General features: G+C 38.1%; 1 protein-coding gene across 1 annotated transcript in view; it reads right to left on the reverse strand.

Moving 5' to 3' along the window:
* The window catches only part of PCNT (pericentrin), a 99,404-nt gene that overhangs the window by 33,618 nt on the left and 46,706 nt on the right, over window positions 1–19,080 (reverse strand). Inside the window, exons 27-34 of the mRNA XM_009891399.1 lie at window positions 18,374–18,517; window positions 10,795–11,024; window positions 10,223–10,345; window positions 9,681–9,701; window positions 6,790–7,017; window positions 2,443–2,613; window positions 918–1,070; window positions 162–329 (exon numbers count right to left, since the gene is read on the reverse strand). Coding sequence (XP_009889701.1) covers window positions 162–329; window positions 918–1,070; window positions 2,443–2,613; window positions 6,790–7,017; window positions 9,681–9,701; window positions 10,223–10,345; window positions 10,795–11,024; window positions 18,374–18,517 — 1,238 coding nt within the window. The remainder of the gene's footprint in view (window positions 1–161; window positions 330–917; window positions 1,071–2,442; window positions 2,614–6,789; window positions 7,018–9,680; window positions 9,702–10,222; window positions 10,346–10,794; window positions 11,025–18,373; window positions 18,518–19,080) is intronic.

Consider the following 19,080-nt stretch of genomic DNA (forward strand, 5'->3'; position numbering starts at 1 on the left):
TTACACATTTAACAGCAGGAAGAATTGCACACTTCAGGTGGTAGCTACTCAGAATCTCTCTACTTTCCTAAGAGAATTATCAAATAGATTTCGTTTACAGTAAGATTTTGTATACCTCGCTTCCCTCAAAATCAAGCAATAAACATAGTAAGTACTCTTACTTTATTCTCCAGAGTATTCTCTAGCTCATGCTGGAGCCTCTTCATCTGCTCATTCAAGTGATCGATTTCTTGATTCTTTTCTTTAAGTAGTGCTTGTAGGAATGACAAGGCTGAGGAATCACTAATACCCACGTCCTGATTTTGCTTCACATGAAGTTTTGTTAGATCCTCCTGATCAGAAAAAACAGCAATCTCATTAGAAAGGACTTACTTTCTCTCCTAACCGAATGGCAGAACAGAATCAACGTCTTTAGTTAAACATTCCCCTCCTTACTATAACGTTGAAGAACTCAAGAACACAACTACAGCTACTTTATTTAGATTTGTACGACTGGATTAGATTGCCACAATATTTTTCAACTTTCAAGGTAAGAGATGAACAGGCTAGCTGCCAGACTGACAACCAACCAGTTTTCTAACTTGTAACATTTGCTATGGCTGTAGAGGTCAGGAATGCACACAAAACTGTAGTGTTTACTAAATGGCAACATAATCTGTAAGGGCTAGAAAAAAGCTAAGCTTTTTATTTAAATCAAATGACTGTAGAAGATAATGCCATAAGCATGAATCTATAGAGTAGTAGGAAGGTTTTGTTCTATGATAACCAGCATTAGCCTTGTAACAATATTGCAATGTTCCCTTGACAAGAGAAACAAAACTAAGTATCTGTTTATAACATCAGGAGATGAAGACCCCAACACTCAAGACAAGTCTCTAAAGTTTTAGCTCACGCACGCTAAAGCTAAGGAAACCTACCTTCAAGTGTGCATTCTCTAACTGAAGTTGGCTGATGCTGGAAGTGCTAAGGTTTTTTTGTATCTCTAATTGCAAGTTCAGCTGCAATATCTCCTCGTTTTTACTGATCAAATTATCTTTATATTGTTCTATTTGGTCTAATAAGCTTGCAATCTAAAAAAAGAAGAAAACGCATAGTTGTTTCAATTAAGTCCTTTTATTTAAGCAGAAAAGATAAAACTTCATTCATCGCTTTATTTACTGAGAGCAAGTAACTTCAGCAAATTCTGTGACTTAAACTCTCTGATCAACTTGCATGAATAAAATACTTGAGACATAAGAAGAGAGTAAGAAGCTAGCATTCCAGCTCCTCAGCTTCGAAACCTGCAAAGTACTGCAAAGGTGGTTGCTCATTTTCTTTTAAAAAGATCTAATTGCTCATAAAAGATATGTTAAACCCTGTTCTGAACAGTCAAGGCTTGAACACAGATGTAATTTGACATAACAGTAAGAGATATGTTGGCAGTTGATGTCTAATGTAATCACAAGCAGTTAACACAATCACCATTCTCCTCCTCCTAGAAAACAGAAATAACACTGCAGTGCTAATCCCAGTAACACAGCAATCAAAAAAGTGCTAAGCGTTAACTCCTTCAGCCTGTAAAAGGATCAGTAACTACACATTTCTCTGTTTGTAGCTGTTTGAAAGCTTGAGAGCAAAGAGCTCTTTGGAAACAATGTGATCTTGCCACCCACAGGTTTTATCATCTCTTGCCTTAGTGGGCAGCGAGGTATAGGGCTTTGAGAATAAAAAAGGCTTAGTGGCTCCTGAAGTCAGACTTGGAACTTCCATCTGTAAGAAATTTGTTTTTATTATCTCACTGCTCTTGAAACAAAAGTATACAGATAACTGGAGGATCACCCACGTTTTTCTTCTTTGCACACTCTAAACTGAACTGTATGTTACAGATATATACAGATACTACAATAATTACATAACATTACATACACATATAGCAGGGGTGTGTATCTGTGCATTTAAATCCAATAAAAACTTCTAAATAACGTGACACTGCATTTCAGCTTAGCTTGGCACAAGTACTCATCGCTAACATTTGCTGGCTTGCAAAACAGAGAAGGTCAGATGACACCATATGGGTAATTGTCCCTCTGTTCTTAAAGGAATTATTGCTCACTCCCAAAATCAAACAAAAATATAATTGCCTTCCGCATCACTTCAACTTTGGAAGGAAAGGAAAATCAGTTTACAACAGATATTGATCAATCAGTCTCAAAGCTGATATGAATCATCACAAGACAGCTTCCAGTTGGAGGGGAGATGGACAAGGGGATGACAAAACAGAAAAGCAAGAAAAAGTTAGTTAACTCCAAAGCATAGAGAATACTCAGTAAGAAGACACATTTACTACAACATTAATGTTGGGTTTTTGAATGGCTTAAATTCCCAGCTACAAGTTTGCACAAAATGTTTCTGCAATTAATGTGACTGAGTCGAAAGTTCATAGGACCCTACTGAAATTCTTACCTCTCTCTCTTTTGTCTGAAGCGCTTCCTGCTCTGCTTGTAATTGCTCCTTCAGTACTGGGGAAAAACTGCCATCTGCTGGTACTCTGTGCCTCGCTTCATCCAATTTAGACTGTAGAGCAGAGATCTGAATGAGGTTATTGTACTGTTGCTGTTGCAATGCTTCTTTATCCTGCAAAATATTTTTTATGTTAGAATTAATTGTTGTCAATACATATGTTGTCCCAAATCTGGGTTCTTTACCCAGTGTGCCAGCCAACAACACACAGAGCAGAGGTATTTCTAAGTTTATTCCATTAATGCGCAGAAATGGGGTGCTCGTCCCAAAACAGGAGCACACACTAGTTTCAAAAATCTCCACTTTTATACATTATTATGTATTCAAACAATTAATACATATTCATTCTTATTCTCTTTAATGATTGGTCAAGATTTCTCTGCTTCCCATGTAAACTAGTGTGCAGACTGCCTTCTTCTTCCATTCTTCTCTTTTGAGTAAGTTGTATCATTTGGGTAGGTGGTCAATGAGGTGGTGGTCCCGATCTCCCCCTGCCAGAATTACCTTTTACCTACTTCTCCTCTGATCTTGGCAGTTCCAAGTGGTTTTCTCAGTTTGCTGACCAGGCCTACAGTTCATCATTCTCTTGGCAGGAATACCCTGCTTATCAAACAATGCTACATTGTCTGGTGGTTAGTTCCTTAACTGAACTGTAGATAAATCATGTCTAGTTACTATTTCTCTGTTTTAATATAAGGTAAATAATTAAATAGGGTTGGGGCAGTACAGAGGACTTGAGCAGCAGCAGGTTTCCTTGGTTGCTTCAATTACATTTTACAATTCATTTTCCTAGCTTATGTCAATTGTACTACAATATACATACCCATCTAACCAGAACAATCCTGCCAAAATACTTCATCATCATCCCTGACAAACCCTAGTACAAGAAGTACATAAACCAAATGGCCTATAAAGACATAGGAATGCAAAACAACTAAATGTTTTTTAGCTAACTTAAGTTTTTACCCCTTTATTTTTTCTACCCCAAGCTTAACAACTTCTGAAAATTTAGCATTCAGTGTTATATTATACTTTTTCAATTACACAGTGTTTGATATGTTTAATAATCTAAACATCTTGGTTTTGTAGCCATTTCCAAATTTATTATGATACCATATATTTGCCAAGCTAAATTTAAGAGGTGGAGACTTAATTTAAGAGATGGAGAATTCTGGGTAGATCAAAAACCTGCTACAAATACATCACATTAAGTCAGAATGTGAAGCAGCAGCACTAAGTTGCTGTCAGATCTGAGGTCTGTCAAGCTACCATAGTTTTACTTATTTATTTTAGAAACTACTCCATTGGTCCTCTTTCTTTCACAGTCCTTCTCAAGAGCTGGGTCAGTCCAAGGAGGAAAGCTTCACTTGGGAAGTTGTCCAAACAGCAGGCATACATATCTTTACTTATTACAACAAAGGAAAGATGGACAAGAAACCTAAGGAAGTAACTTCCTTTGCTGTTCAACATTTATTCTCCCCATAGCTCAATACACATACCTCTAATGAAGGGTTATTTTAGACACATATGATTTGCCAAAAAATTATGTAAAATTTAACCATCTTTTCTCTAATCAAAGAGAACTAAGACCCAGAGTACATAGATAGTATTTTCTGCTCTTAAAATGAAAGAAGCATCAATTAAAAAAAAAAAATAAATTACAAGTCAACACTATATCGCAGTATCAAAGCAGCACGCCCAAGAACAGGTATTTAAAACACTTCATGTCCATACTAAACAGGCCATCCAATTTCCACCCACGAGCCCCAACCAGTCCCACTGGCTTTCTGGTCAGCTCTGGGTGCAGTCCAGGCACACACAGCACACAAGAGAAAAGGAAATTATAGGGGAGACAGCCAGTTAGTGTACAAAGCTCAGTCATTCACACCTATTATCACTGGCAGGATGAAAACAAACAAAAAAAAGTAATAATTATGAAAGCATCACCTGCACTTTTTTGGGTAAGAAAGCACCTAGCACAGAAATAGTTTTGTTTGTCCTGAAGGGAAAAAAAAAAATCAAAAATCTTCTTGCTATCAAAAGAAACCTATAATATTAATCAGCCCCTCAGGTGTCCTGCTCCAGTGCATGAAAAGACACACGTTAACAACAAAACCCAAACAACAGAGCCTTTTGGTTTTATATCAACTGAAAATAAGACATTAGCTGCACCATTTTAAAGCTCATCTTGATCACTGGCAAAAGTAACAATGGGCAAAACCAGACTCCTGCAGAACTGGGCTGCCTTACCTCAGATGTTCCTGCATTTACTGGACAGTGGAGCTGCAAGTGTGCCATAGTTCTTGGTGTCAGCACCACTCTGCACACAAGAGTTAAGTTTTCTTCCAGCACAACCCTAACCAGGAGTATCAATGTTACATATCAACAACCTAAACAACTGAAAGGAACTGGACCAGGAAAAAATGAAGACCTGATCCATACACGACAGCAGGATAAATAGATCTGCTAGCTGTGAGTTTAGTCAGTATTCTTCACAAAAAGTTACTGATCCGTATTCAAAATTACTCTTTCCAGACCTATTTCTTATTAGTGCTAGTCTCCACTATCTGCAACACCTACATTTTTCAGATGTTGGAATTTGGGGGACAATAAGAATCCACAATTGCCATTAACATCCAGAGTATTTTTACAGAAAAAATTCATTACAAGCATTATTAGAGCTCCCCTGGCTCTGCATGAAATTGCTTCAAGACAAGCTATTTCAATCCCTAGAGTTGGCAAATTGAATAGTATAACCTTGTATAAAGCCGACGAATTAGTTTCTCAGAAAAAAGAAAGAAACGAACCCCAAAAGTCTGAATTTGGCTTATTTAGGATTTTTAAGAAAGACCAATTTCCCACAACATTCAGATAGCTAAAAGAATATTTTGAATTCACATGTTTAAGAGAAAGCTAAGATTTCATAGAAAAGAGCAACTTGTCAACAACAGTATCACAATCTAAGTCCACTCCAGGCAAGCCAGACAGAAAGCCAATGGGCGCAGCTTTTGTATGGTTGGATAAAATCCCAGAATAGCTTAAGCTGGGAAGGGTCTCTAGAGCTCTCTGCTCCAACCTCTGACTCAGAGCAGAAACAACTTGGCTTTACTCAGGACCTTGGCTAGCCAAATTCGGAATATCTCCAAGTCACAGAAGCACCACTGCCACTCTGACCCCTTTTTGAACATTTGGCTGCCCCCAATATGACCGTTTCCCCCTAGCATTTAATTGGAATTTCCCTTGTTGCAGTTTATGCTCATATCTTCTCATCCTTTCACTGTGAACCTCCAAGTCGGACTCCATCTTCTCTGTAACCTCGTATTATGTGGTTGTAGGCAACAATAAGGTCTCCAACAAAGCTGAACACCCTCTTCTCTCAGCCTCCCCTCAAAAAATCATTTGCTCCAGCCCCCTGACCATCTTGATGGTACTTTGCTAGACTTGCTCCAGTACGCCAATGTCCTTCTTGTACATGGGAGTCTAAAACCAAGCAGTTCACCAGATGCAATCTTGCAAGTGCCAAATAGATAGGAATAATAGTACCTTATAAACTAAGACTGGCTAGTCTATATCATGTTAGCTGAAACTAAAACAAAACAATATTTTGTTTAACATCTTTTAAATGAAAAATAACAGAAACAAATATTTACAGAATTAGCAATTAAACTAATAAATTTAGTCTAGACCATACCATTCTCAAATCTTCAAACTTGACAGACACACCAACAATATTTCACCACATAAAATTGCTGGAAGGATACTGAAACATTTAGTTTAAGAGGGTAGAAAAGGTTACTCAGATGTTTGGTAAAAGACAAATACCTTTGCTAAATGGAATGTAATTTTTAAGTCTAAGCTGTGATTCAATCTGCAGTAGTAACAAAGCACTAAAAATTTCAGGGTATGGGAAACGTCTGTCTCCAAAGGCACATAGCAAGAAGAGTTACCAATTAATATGATTGTAAACACAGTTATTTATTGAAGACCTACAATGTTTACTATTCAGTAATACTATCTTCTCAGGATTTCCAGAGAAGCAAAAGAGCAGCTCTGATCCACGCAAACGTGAAAACTGTCAAAAAGCAGTCTTTATAGTAAGTAGGCTTATAGTTCGTAACACCAGAGTTTGTTTAAAACTGTGGCTGTGATACCTGCCATTAATACAACAGTTTAACTCAGCACTAGGTGCCAGATATAGTCTCAGACAACACTAACACAGTCATTGATACCCCCCATGAAGACACTGTGTGCATAATTCCACTCCCATTTAAATAAGAATTTAAAAATTACTTGTTTTATTTCGGTTTCCACTTTCTTCATTTTTTGCAGTTGTTGTTCCAAGTAGCGTACCGTCTTTGAGACTTCAGTACCACTGCGCTCCAGTTCTTGTACCTGTGCCACTAGTTTTTCTATCTCTTTATCACGAGTTGTAATTTCTTGGTGTTTTTGCTCCTTTTCTATTAACAGCTTATTGTAATCGTCCATCTTCCCTTTTATTTCTGCTTGCAAAGACTCTACCTATACAGAAATCGCATTATACAGATATTCAGGCAATATACCAAACTTCTACTTGGAAGCAAGAGTAATTTCATGGCAAAGCAGGAAGAGTTTTACTATGGACTATGCTAAAATCCCAGATGAAAATAAAACCAGATGTGGACAGAAAGGATGAAGAAGTAACTTTCTGAAATTTTGTTTTCCAAATGCAGCAGCTCTTAATTACACATTTGTTTACTCTCTCTTAATAATATTGGCAGCATTCTAGTGAAGTGCTGGATGAAGGCATGCCCTCAAGGCCCAGTGGTCATCAAAAGGGGCCTTGTGGTGTGTGGGGGGTTTTTTGGTGGTTTTTTGTTTGTTTAAGATTAAGAAACCCCAAGATTACATGAATTATTACTAATTGCATTAGATACATTTATGTAACCTCAGAACCCTCTTCCATTACTTCAAGGAAATCCAGTTTAAAGGAATATATCAAGAACTTAAAGATAAATATGCAACATAACATACTTAATGCCTGCAAAACAGAGAGATTCACAGTAGCCAACATAGAACAGGTACTCTTTTTTCAAAAATTGCTTAAATATGAAGAAGATGACAATTTTGCATTTGAGCTCACTGAGATCCAATCATATACAGAGCTGCAGAAAAACCATCACTCATTCATCCCAAAGCTTCGGTCGGTAACAGAGACAGGAGAGAACTAAGTATGACAGACAGACTACCGATAAAGTCATGAAGCACAGTGAAAGCAAGCTCAGATAGGAAAGCAATGGAAAGCCTTCTAAAGGAGAAATAATTTGGTCAATACCAATGACCAAGGAATACGACATTTTACAAAATAAATGCTTTGTTCATCAATAAACGTCTGAATTTATGCAAATTCCACTTCAATATTTTAAAATAAAAATCTTTTGTATTAATACAGAACTTTAAATCTTCAAAGTATTGTACAGCTATTACTAAAGCAGAAAAATGTCCTCTAGCAAAATAAAGAAGGATAGAGTTCATTTAGTCAAATTAATAAGCACGGAGAGTGTCACAGACTAGTTAAGAATACCAAAAGTGATTAACATTACATTTTCAGCTGCTTACAGGCACGTATACATTTCCTTAATTCTGTATATATCTTCTTTCCTTCTCATCTCATCAGCAATTAATCAACTGTTAAGCATAACACAAGCCTTACAGTAAAGCTTTTTAATATAAAAAAATCTTTTAGAAATCTAATACTTTCTACTGCTACAAAATTTTGGCATCAGAATCCCACAAACTATGACACTTTACACATGAAAAGTGTGGTTTTTAACACTACATGGCTAGAAAGCTAGTGCTGTAATTCTGTCGCTAAAAAAACTTTCACAACTTTCAGCCTCACAGCATATTCTCAGATGGTAGCTCCCAGTACCAGTCAGCACTCTTTTCACAAAATAATCTCGCTCACATATACCTTGAGCTTAGAGAACAGCAGAGAGAACAACTATGATCGTATAACTCCTACATGCAGAAACTAGATGTTCACTTGAACTGATTTGTTTCGGAGTGAGTTAAGCAATTACTGACATTACAGCTGCATTACACATCTCTACAAGAACTGTCTAAATCCTGACATTTTATTTTGGCACAGATTGCATGCATACCTCACCCTACCCACAAATGTCACCTTCTTTGTGTACCTTTCTCCAATTTTAATCCTTTCTGAGAGAGGTTGCAAAGTTACCACAGGCAGTCTTGATTTTTTCAGATATTCCTTTTTACTAAGCCAGAAGCACACTAGTAACTGTCATCCACCTAATATCTTGGATAGAAAGCAAGCTGTGGTCTTAACAGTTTGATATATTTTGAATAACCTGACATATATCCTTTATGATTCTGTATGCTCAAGACTGCTACAGTGGTATACCTTCTGGATACAAACAGATCTTCAACAAGTCACATGGCTTTCGAAACAAAAATCTTTGCCATTCGTTTTCTGATCTTTGCCACACTGTAAGTAACATGTAGGCTACATTTGTGATGAACTCAGAAAATCTTAATGCCAGATAATGGCATTTACGGAAATGAGAAGCCGAGACTGATGCAGAATGATATGTAATCACTCTGCTTCTTAAGAAGCCTAATGAAATCCTATCAGAGGTTACAGAAGGCAAGTGACAATGAGGTGCTCTCCAGCATGGAAAATTCACTCTATCAAAGATACAGTTGTTCCTACAAGATTTGCTTCTCTAACACCATGGCACACAATGTCATAAACTGCACAAAAGTGAATTGATGGAAATGAAATTAAGTAGCATACACATTGAAGTTTTGTTGAGAGCAGGGCCACAAACAAAAGCTGAAGACTAAGGCACAGTGTATCATCATAATTCTGTTACCTTTGTTTCATACTCCAAACCTCAACTTCTCATGTCATGCCAAAAAGCTCTTTTACAGTAAGTAATACTGTAATACATCTGAGCAATAAGCATAAAAATGAAGCACTTATGTACAGGAAATTAAATTGAAAGCTGTTCCTCACTCCCTGCGAGAATTCCATCTCTTGTATCCTTATCTCCAAGTCAAGTTAAAGCAGCCTTGACATACCAAAACCAGGAAAAAAGCCAAAGCAAGTCTAATTAATAGAAGGGATTGAAAGGAAAATGAAAGAAAAGTTAAAGTAATGTTCATGCTGTTTTCCATACCTGTAGAATCAATTCATAGTTCTGTATAATGTTCATTTATGTGAAGAAAAACAAAAAACAAAAAAGCAAAAGTTAATCTTCGAAACCAAGCATCAAATAAATGTGAAAAAAGGACTGATTTATAAACTTAAATAGGACAAGGCATGCAGACAAAGAATGTCTCTCATTTCAACTGTTATAGCTGGAAAAATTAAACATATTTAGAACCCAGAAGTCATCCCTCTGCATTACAGAACACACCTGAGTGTCTATAATGTTGTCCTTCTCAGTTAATTTAAACCAGGCTCACAGGATGTGAAATTTTACTATAACCCACATACAACATTTCTTTCCATCTCCGTAAGAAATAAGTACACTATCACTGCCTAAATGTAGGCCAGTCAGCTGGGGGAAAACCTGCCCTCTGGGTGACAACCAAGAAAAAAAAAACAAACAAAAAAACCCAAACATCTCTCAAGAGCCAGTTCCCCAAGACAGTACAGGTTTTGGTATTTAATTGTAGTAACCAAACTGCTTTGGCCATTAAGTGCGATTTTACTCACCTTACACTCTTCAGGCCCTCCTGAAGTCTGTGATTTTGCTGAAAGTTTTAACTGTTCTTCCAGTTTCTGAATTTCCTGCTGAAAAAAATCATCACGTTCATGTTCCCTTTCTACAGCTTGTTCCTGTAAACACAGCCAGAGATAATTAAAACCTTTGTTAAGAAACTTTACATTTCATTAAAATATTGAGTACAAGAAAAATCTGGGCATTGTTTTTGTGGTGAAGAAACTATGCTCACTTAAAAATAATTAACACTTTTTAGTAGTCCAGAAAGCACAGCTAAAATTACAGGTAAAATAAAAAAAAAACCAACTTTTTGGCTCCAATGTACATACAAACTACAATTAGCAAGTAATAAAAAGGAAAAAATTATCCTGTAATACAACAGAAAGGGAATTAAAAAACTACCTTTTTTTTTTTTTCTTTTACAAGACTACAATACGAAGGTCTTAATTTCAAACAAAACAGGAAGTATCCCGTTTTAGGAACCATCTTCCAAGTCTTAGTCACAAACTAGGAGGAGTATTTATCACCTCCAAAACCATGGAAATGCAGTACCAAGCTTGCTTACATCCATGAATTGGCGCTGGTTTTTAAGCTGTTTTTCAAGAACTTGAACTTGCTGTTTTAATTCAGCAACCTCCAATAACTGTGTAGTTAGGTCTTGATTATTACGCAGCTGTTCTTCCAGTTCCACCTCCAAAACCTTCATTTGAGAGCGTAAGTTGGAATGGTCCTTTTCTGCCTGACATTGAAGCTCTAATTTCTCCTTTGCTAAAAATTCAACTTCCTTGAGTAGACCTGAATAAGAACACAAAAGTAACGACAAAGTTGTCAGTGCAGGGTACAAAAATCAAATTGAGTTTAAGATGAGATTAGATTAACGTACTTTGGACAGCATCAAAACCAAAGAAAAAAATCTCCTGAGATGGTCTGTAAGAGAGACAAAAGGAGGTCTGACACTTGACTGCCCATTGTGTCTCGGAAAGCCATCTCTGATAAGATTACTGTACAATGTAGTAATGGAGGGCATGGGCATCTGTTCTCAATCCCAAAGTGAATCCGGTTGGAGACATTCTGGGCACATAGAAACGTTTCACCTTCACCCCCAGAGACCTCACAATTCCAGAAAGCCCCATCTCACCTGACCAGGAGTCCTTCAAATTCCCTCCCTAGGTCCTTGCCCTCTCAACCCTGGTTCCATGCTATTCCTGACCCAGAGGCTCTTTCCAAACCCCACCAGATCTTCAATCCTCCAAAGTCACTCCATTCCAGATGTACTCCATCCTTAAGTTTAAGCCCCACACCCCACTGTCAGCCACCTAGTCGCTCATGCACATCCTTCCAGCTGCCCCATCCTTCACTGTTCTGTTCCAAACCCTTGCCACCAATTCCATCCCAACTTCCCATCCTACTTCAAATCACTTCCCAATCAAGCCATTCAATACAGAATTCTCAATTCCTCCAAACTGTCATGCTGAGATCCTCCTTAGACCTCTAACATCCAGTCTCAGGTCAGCCTCTCAATTAGTTCTCTGCCTCATGTCATACTGGATACTTCTGCTGACATTGACACTGTTGAGTTAGCACCCATTCCATCTTTTCAGTAGCCACCAGTGCCCAACCCTGCCATTAACTTTGCTTTCTCATAGCAGCTAGCTTAATCTTTTTCTCTGAACCCGAGTGGGCATTAAAACCCAGCAAAAAATCATGCTTACAGAAAATTAGTCCAGGTGTGAGGCTACAAAGGGAAGAAACCTGGGAAAAAGATGGCACATACAGACTACAAAAGAAATACCACATATAAGAAAACATACATAACTCAAGATTATTTAAGTTATCTAGAGCTAATTTGTACCTACAAAGTGCATTTTCAATCAGTTGGATGCACTGAATACACTGTTTAGGAAATCCAAACTGAGACACTACTGTGAATGCACTTGGAATGAAACTCTTTTAATGTGAATATAGCTAAGTAACCTGAACATGAAAATAGAAGTCTAGCTATTCAGTGTTTAAAGAAAAGTCCTGCAAAAGCTCGTTATTTTACTTTTAAAATGTTCCATTATTCATCTTAAATGTTTTCAGTCATACAGAAAAAGTCTATGATTTCAGCAAGGACCTTAAGCAACTGGCCATCTCGCCCAGTTCCCAGAATGGGACAATGCCCTCTTCTAAGCATAGTCAACTCAATCCACATGATTTCTGACCTAGTATCATTTTAAGCTGCTGTTACAAACCTTCGAAAACAAAAGTGATACCACAGTCTCCTTACATCTTTTCTAGTGCTTCATTATCCAAAGGTATTTATTTAAATTTCTAGACACTTACAATAAGCCAAGAAACATGAACATTTATGTGTTCATGCTTAAGAGGATAAGTGTCACAAGCTTAGAATGATGCAATAGCATTTATGTTAAACATTGGGGAAAATGTCATCTCAGTTAGGATAATGGAACAGAGTGTGCATGGACTGTGAAGTCTCTGTCTCTGGAAATTAAAGAGGTTGGACAAAGAGAAACAAGTAAAGCCGACTCTGTTTTGGGACAAAAATATGGACTAAACAAGCTCTCAAGGACCACAGCAACCCTGTGATTCCATGATTCAGTCGCCCTGGTCTCTTTCTGTAGCAACTATACTTTCTCTGCATTAATTCAATACTAAAATATGCAAGATAAAAATAAGAGGTTAATTGAGCAAAAGAAAACTTGGCAGATATGGAACTGTACCAGATTCTTTAACCATTTGTCAGATTTGCTCTGCCCATGGTAGCTTGTGAAACCAACTGAAAAAGGACACAAAATTGCTTATCAGTCACTTAAATTCTTTGAGATACGTAGCATACATGTACATTGCCAATATGAGAGCATGACACACACCAGCTGAAGGAAAAAAAAAATTGTTTTGCAGTCACTCTAGACAATGTGTTACGAGCCCTGCCCTCCCTTACACACAGATTCACTGGAAGCAGGGCTTCTGCTACAATTTTAAGTTTGCTATTGGCTGATAAATACAAATCACAGGACTAATAAAGGACTTTGAGCAACTGCTGGAGATATACAACAGACCGCATATCTCAAAAAGCTCTAGCCTTGATAAGTACTTTCTGCCTTTGAGTGATAATCCATGACTACATTCCAACTATATTTCAATCCAAGTGCTAACTCTGCAAACTCACAATGACCAAGAGTTATATCTCAGATGCCTAAATAATAACAACTGTGCAACTACTGTGCCACACTCCCTAATTTTTCTAGCACAGTGCTAAATAATCACATGAACTAAGCTTCAAGTTTCCTAATCAAATGTTCATCAAGTTGTGGATATAACTCAAGCTCTGGCAGAATGCAAGCAGGTAAACGAAGAGCCTCCTGCAAAGCAACTTCTCTCACAACCCACTTGGAGTTCTAATAGCCTCCTGCTGTCATAAGATGTAAACAGCAAGTTATCCAAGGCTAAAATACAAAGAAAAAAGCCAACAGCAGTCTGTATTCCATTAGGAGACTGAACCCCAACCATAGCTGCACAACAGAGAATATCTTTTACCAAGTGCTGTGGTTTTGCCAGGCAGGAGATGGGAATAAAATAGCACTATACTGTGGAAGGGCACATACGTAGGCTAACTCCCTGAAAAAAAGCACTGATGCTTTAGTGAAAACAGTCACAGGGATTCTTCCTTCTATACCGTAAGAAACATGGTCATTAATTAGTTGAGGGCTTATTCTTATCCTCAAAAGGAACACTATTGCTTTCTGAGGAACAAAATACTCTTTAGATAAAACTGAAATAAACAGTCACTGTCACCTCCTCAGACAGAAATACAAGTTAATAGAATAAAGTAATTAGGCTAACAGATTTTACATGGAACTGAAAATGCCAAAATTTGATACCAGCTTTCTAGGAAACAATCTCAGTAAGTGTAATCTGTTTGAGCAATTTTTTAAATTATTTTTTTTAAGCACATGTTTCCCAAGTTTATAAGTATAATTTCAAGCAACGTGAATAGATCACCAGATCACACATTTGTTTCTTTGTAGGGACAAAACTGCTATTTCATTAATGCTAATTCAAATAATGCAATTCCACATTTGTAATGCCCCGGCACACTTCTCCCTGCTCCCAAGATCATCATTAGCAAATGCCAAGCTCCATTCTAAGTGCATTTTATTAGTAAGGCCATTCTACTCGCGTGAGTACTCTACATCAAAAACGGGAGGAGGCATCAGCTTTGCAAGGAATAAGCCATGTCAATCAACTCCAAACAATATTATTTCTATTTATCATATTTTCCATATACTACAAGCAATTCCAAACCAGAGGAAAAGTACTACAGATGGTTGGGGTTGGGGAAAGGGGATGAATTTGATGGCTCAGCATTTGTAGCAAATGCAACTTATCAAGTTCTAATGAGCTGCTGGCAAGAGCTGGACTGCAGCTACTGGGAGAATGTCAATCCTCAAACACACTCTAACCAGCTAAGTTAGATGTTCCTTCTCATTGAGTGGGCAAATTTCTGTACAGTGAGGTGGTTACCAAAAATATGTTAAATAAAAATAGTGTTTGAGGAATGGAGAGAAGGAATAAATATATAGTAATGGGCCAGAAAGCCCATTGCAGCTTTTCAACTCTAACTGGAATTTCCCTAGATAATTCTTTTTTATTCACCTCGGTTTACCCAACTCACACCCTTTGGGGGACAGGAAAAAGTCTAGAAAAAAGAGACAGTGAATAATGCAAGAGAACACATCTACAAACATAAAACTGACCTAAAAACATGATAAGAGAATTATATTTTGAGTAGACCACAAAACCTAATCATGGCAGCTATGAATTTAGCAGATCTAGATGTTTGGTCCTCACGAGTTAAGTATGCACACTTTAGGTTTGGGACGGGGGGGAAGATGTCTCTCAATTTGGCAAATTTTACTTCACTTTACACTTCCAAAGTCAGTGTAAAACCCTACGGATCCTTCTTGCTTGTTCTTGGTTTCATCTTTCCTCCCATAACTAGCCTTTCTTACTATTCTGCTCTCCCCTTCTTTTTTCTGACCTACCTATCAATTCAACTACATTTCTCTATTCTCCCTTAGTTTTCCTTCAGTTCTTACTGTATTTTTTTTAGCTCTCCATTTTACATCAACTCAAATATTCCCCACACCCCTTTAAATTAATTTATTAATTTAAAGATTCAAAGCAGGATTCAGTCCAGCAAGACTCACTGGCACAGACTTACAGACTCTGCAATCTGTCATACATTTCCACGACACACAGACATACCTGCATTCAACAATATGATGGAATTATTTTGTGTTTCATGTGGGACATATTATTCGAGGCCATAATCACTGTTGTAAATCAAGCACAACATGCATTTAGTTTCAGTTACAACCCCTGAATCTGTTTATGTTCTGCTGTCTTTCCCCTGAGGAAGAATGGTCTGCCCCCACCTCTTCCTCTGCCTCCTGGGGCAAATGAGCCTAGATTCTGTAAGCCAGGACAATCTCCACTAGTCCACTATTCAATTTTCTCTTAAGGTAATATGAAGATATCATTAAGATGTCACATGAGAGGTCAGAGACGGACACAATCATTAATACTAACATAAGTACAATACTTTTTAATAGGGCTTGTAGCAATAGGACAAGGGGTAATGGTTTTAAACTAAAAGAGGGTAGACTCAGACTAGATACAAGGTAGAAATTTTTTTACTATGAGGTTGGTAAAACATTCGAACAGAGAGGCTGTAGATGACTCATCCCTGGAAGCATTCAAGATCAGGTTGGATGGGGCTTTGAGCAACTTGATCTAGTTGCTGGTGAAAGGGCTGGAAGGAGTGTCCTGTAAGGAGCAGCTAAGGACTTTGGGTTTGTCTAGTTTGGAGAAAAGGAGGCTGAGGGGTAACCTCATTGCTCTCTACAGCTTCCTGAACACTGGAAGAGGGAGGTGCTGAGCTCTTCTCCCCGGGATCCAGTGATAAGACGCTTGGGAATGGTTCAAAATTGCACCAGGGGAGGTTCAGACTGGACATTAGGAGGCATTTCTATACCAAGAGGGTGGTGAAACTCTGGAACAGGCTTCCTAGAGAGGTGGTCGATGCCCCAAGACTGTCAGTGTTTAAAAGGCATTTGGACAATGCCCTTAAGAACATGCTTTAACTTTTGGTCAGTTCTGAGGAGGTCGGGCAGGTGGACTAGATGATCGTTGTAGGTGCTTTCCAACTGAAAAAGTTCTGTTCTATTCTAGTTGAAAATGTCCTTTCAGGAGGGAACCCATTGCAGGAGGGTTGGACTAGATGACCTTTAAAGGTTCCTTCCAACCCAAACCATTCTATGATTCTATGTACAACACAAGTATTTTGATTGCACTGTATTTGGAAGGTTGACTGCAGAGTCAAAAGGAAGAACACAGAAAGATGGTGGCCCACAAGAGCAGGACAACGGTGAAATCAAGAGTCAGAGGAGACATGAAGAGCAGCAAGGTGAAGAGAAGATGAGAAGATGAGGAGGAGGAGAGGTGAGAGGCAGACAAGAGTTGCAGAGGAATGATACAGTAGGGCTGAAAGCCAGGCAGGAGTCTACAACAGAAGCTCCTGAGAAGTGGACACATAATTGCAACACACAGACTGTGTCCAGTCAAACACAACTCCATAGAATTTGTGTCCATACCCTGAAACCTAGAGTCTTTACATTCCTCTACTACCAACAATGGAGAAATCCACTAGATTTCTTGCTGTCTTTATTTCTGACCTAAGCATGCACTACGTACAACTACCTGTTATGTAGTCTGCTCAGGCAGTAAAGATCTATGCAACATAGCTGAAGGAGGCACTGGTGATATAGCTGAGGGTAGTGCAACGTTGGCATTAGCAGAAATGGGAAGGCAGTGATGCCATGTAATAAAATTTCTCCTGGAAGACGATACAGAGAAATTCCCTTACAGAAGTGCTAGAATAACATCAAGGCTTCAAATTCAAGAAGTCAAAACTATATAATGCTATTTAAATGATTCACAGATTGATCATTAAGAATGAGCACAACCAGTCTTGAGTTCCTACATAGTGAAAGTCACATAGTATCTCTGAATTTTATTCTGTGAATCAAAAAAAAAAAGTCTCACATGTAAGCCAGCTATATTACACTGAAATTCTTCAGGGTCTTTATTAAATCACTGCTGTCACTATTAAAATGTGTGCTCCTTCATTTGTGGTATGAGCTATCACAGCCCCAACTTTCACTCATTGAGTGTTACTAGACTCCATCCAGTATGTTGAAGAGTCCCCCTTTATCCTACTCCAATTGCCTACACAAGCTTCTGGTAGTTAGCTTACATCGTATCACATACTCTGTGGGGCTGAAGGAGTGATGGAGTCAGGGAAGGAGTTATGTAGACCGCTTATTTGCGCCTACCCCCAATATGGGTTTTGATTTGGTATTTCAGTGGCTGTCTTTAGCTTGCAGTGAGTCACCCTTTATATAAAAGTTTAAGATATTTGCCTCACCTTATCGTCTCCCACAACACTACCTTATTCAGCGTTTTCAACCCATGTACTTTCCTTTAAAAACTTAAACAGACTTTGAGCTTGATTATTAAAATATTTCCACAGTCAGCCTTACTGATGATGTGTGTATGTTTTGAACAGACAAGGCTTGGGAGCAGGGGAAAAGCTTATGTATGAAACTAAGTATACATCATCACCACAATTCTTTCCTAATTTAAATAATCTCCAGAAGTATTTTATTCCTTCTGTGATTATTAAGCTACCTCCTTAGTCCTGGAAGTAGTCAAAAGCCTTGAAACTCCAACCTTTCTCTTTGACTGCAGTGTCAAATAACCAGCATTTCAGTTATTAACTAGGTGCTAATTACCTGTTGCAGCTAACTAACTGTAGTTAATACATGCCTCTTATTTTCTCAGACACCTTACATTTCTAACTAAGCATAAGACTACAGCAATACTCTTCACTAGCAGTATTATCATCTTATAAGCAAAGAACCAGCTGCTTTGTTTTATTATCCGCTAACCTCTTTACCAGACTGAGCTGCTCACCAGGTGATCAAATCAAAGACTGATATGTTACAGAAACACATTGTAGTGTGCCCCGACTAGAGACAATCTTGTTTTCCACTAATAGTGTCATACCAACTTCTTACCAAGAATTGCTTGTTCTTGGGTTAGCTCCTGGAAGCGTTCACGTATACTCTCCAGCTCCACAACAAGGCGTCGTTCAGATTCCTCTTTCAGATTCAAGGCCTCTTCCAATGCAGCTTTTTCTGCAACATAGCCTTCGATAATGCCTAAAATCCCAAGTCAAAGTGCAAATAATGCAATAGATAAACTCACCTATTGGGAAAAAGTACCTTGAAAACATGAGTAAACAATTTTTTGCAAACAAAGGAAGGTGACATAGAAAGGAAGAAGTGCAAGATGACTTAAATTTACACTCTAGCTAGGCTTTTTGAAGTATCTTAAGAAATAAAATGTATCAGTTAATGTATTCTAACATATTTTATGAGGCTGCCATGTCACTAAATGCCTCCAAACATGTAGAATGTATATGGGGATCACTAAGCCTTGATGGCCTGATATCACCTCACAATATAGGACAGCCTGACACATGCTCTGCTGGGCACTGAGGTTCAAAGAAACAGAATCTCCAGAAAGTAAGATGAAGTGTTAGATTCAGAGCCCAAAAAATCCAGGAATGATTCACAGAAAGGAAGGAAATAGGATTTTGGAAAGACCAAATAAGCCTAAAGGAGTATGATGGAGAAGAGGAATGGAAAGGGAGAAAAGCTCAGCTTGAAGGACATGGAAACATACTGCTACATAAAGGCAAAGACCTCAAGTTGTAATCTGC

The sequence above is a fragment of the Charadrius vociferus genome, unplaced genomic scaffold (genome assembly GCF_000708025.1).
Source record: "Charadrius vociferus isolate BGI_N301 unplaced genomic scaffold, ASM70802v2 scaffold69, whole genome shotgun sequence".
Classification (NCBI taxonomy): domain Eukaryota; kingdom Metazoa; phylum Chordata; class Aves; order Charadriiformes; family Charadriidae; genus Charadrius; species Charadrius vociferus.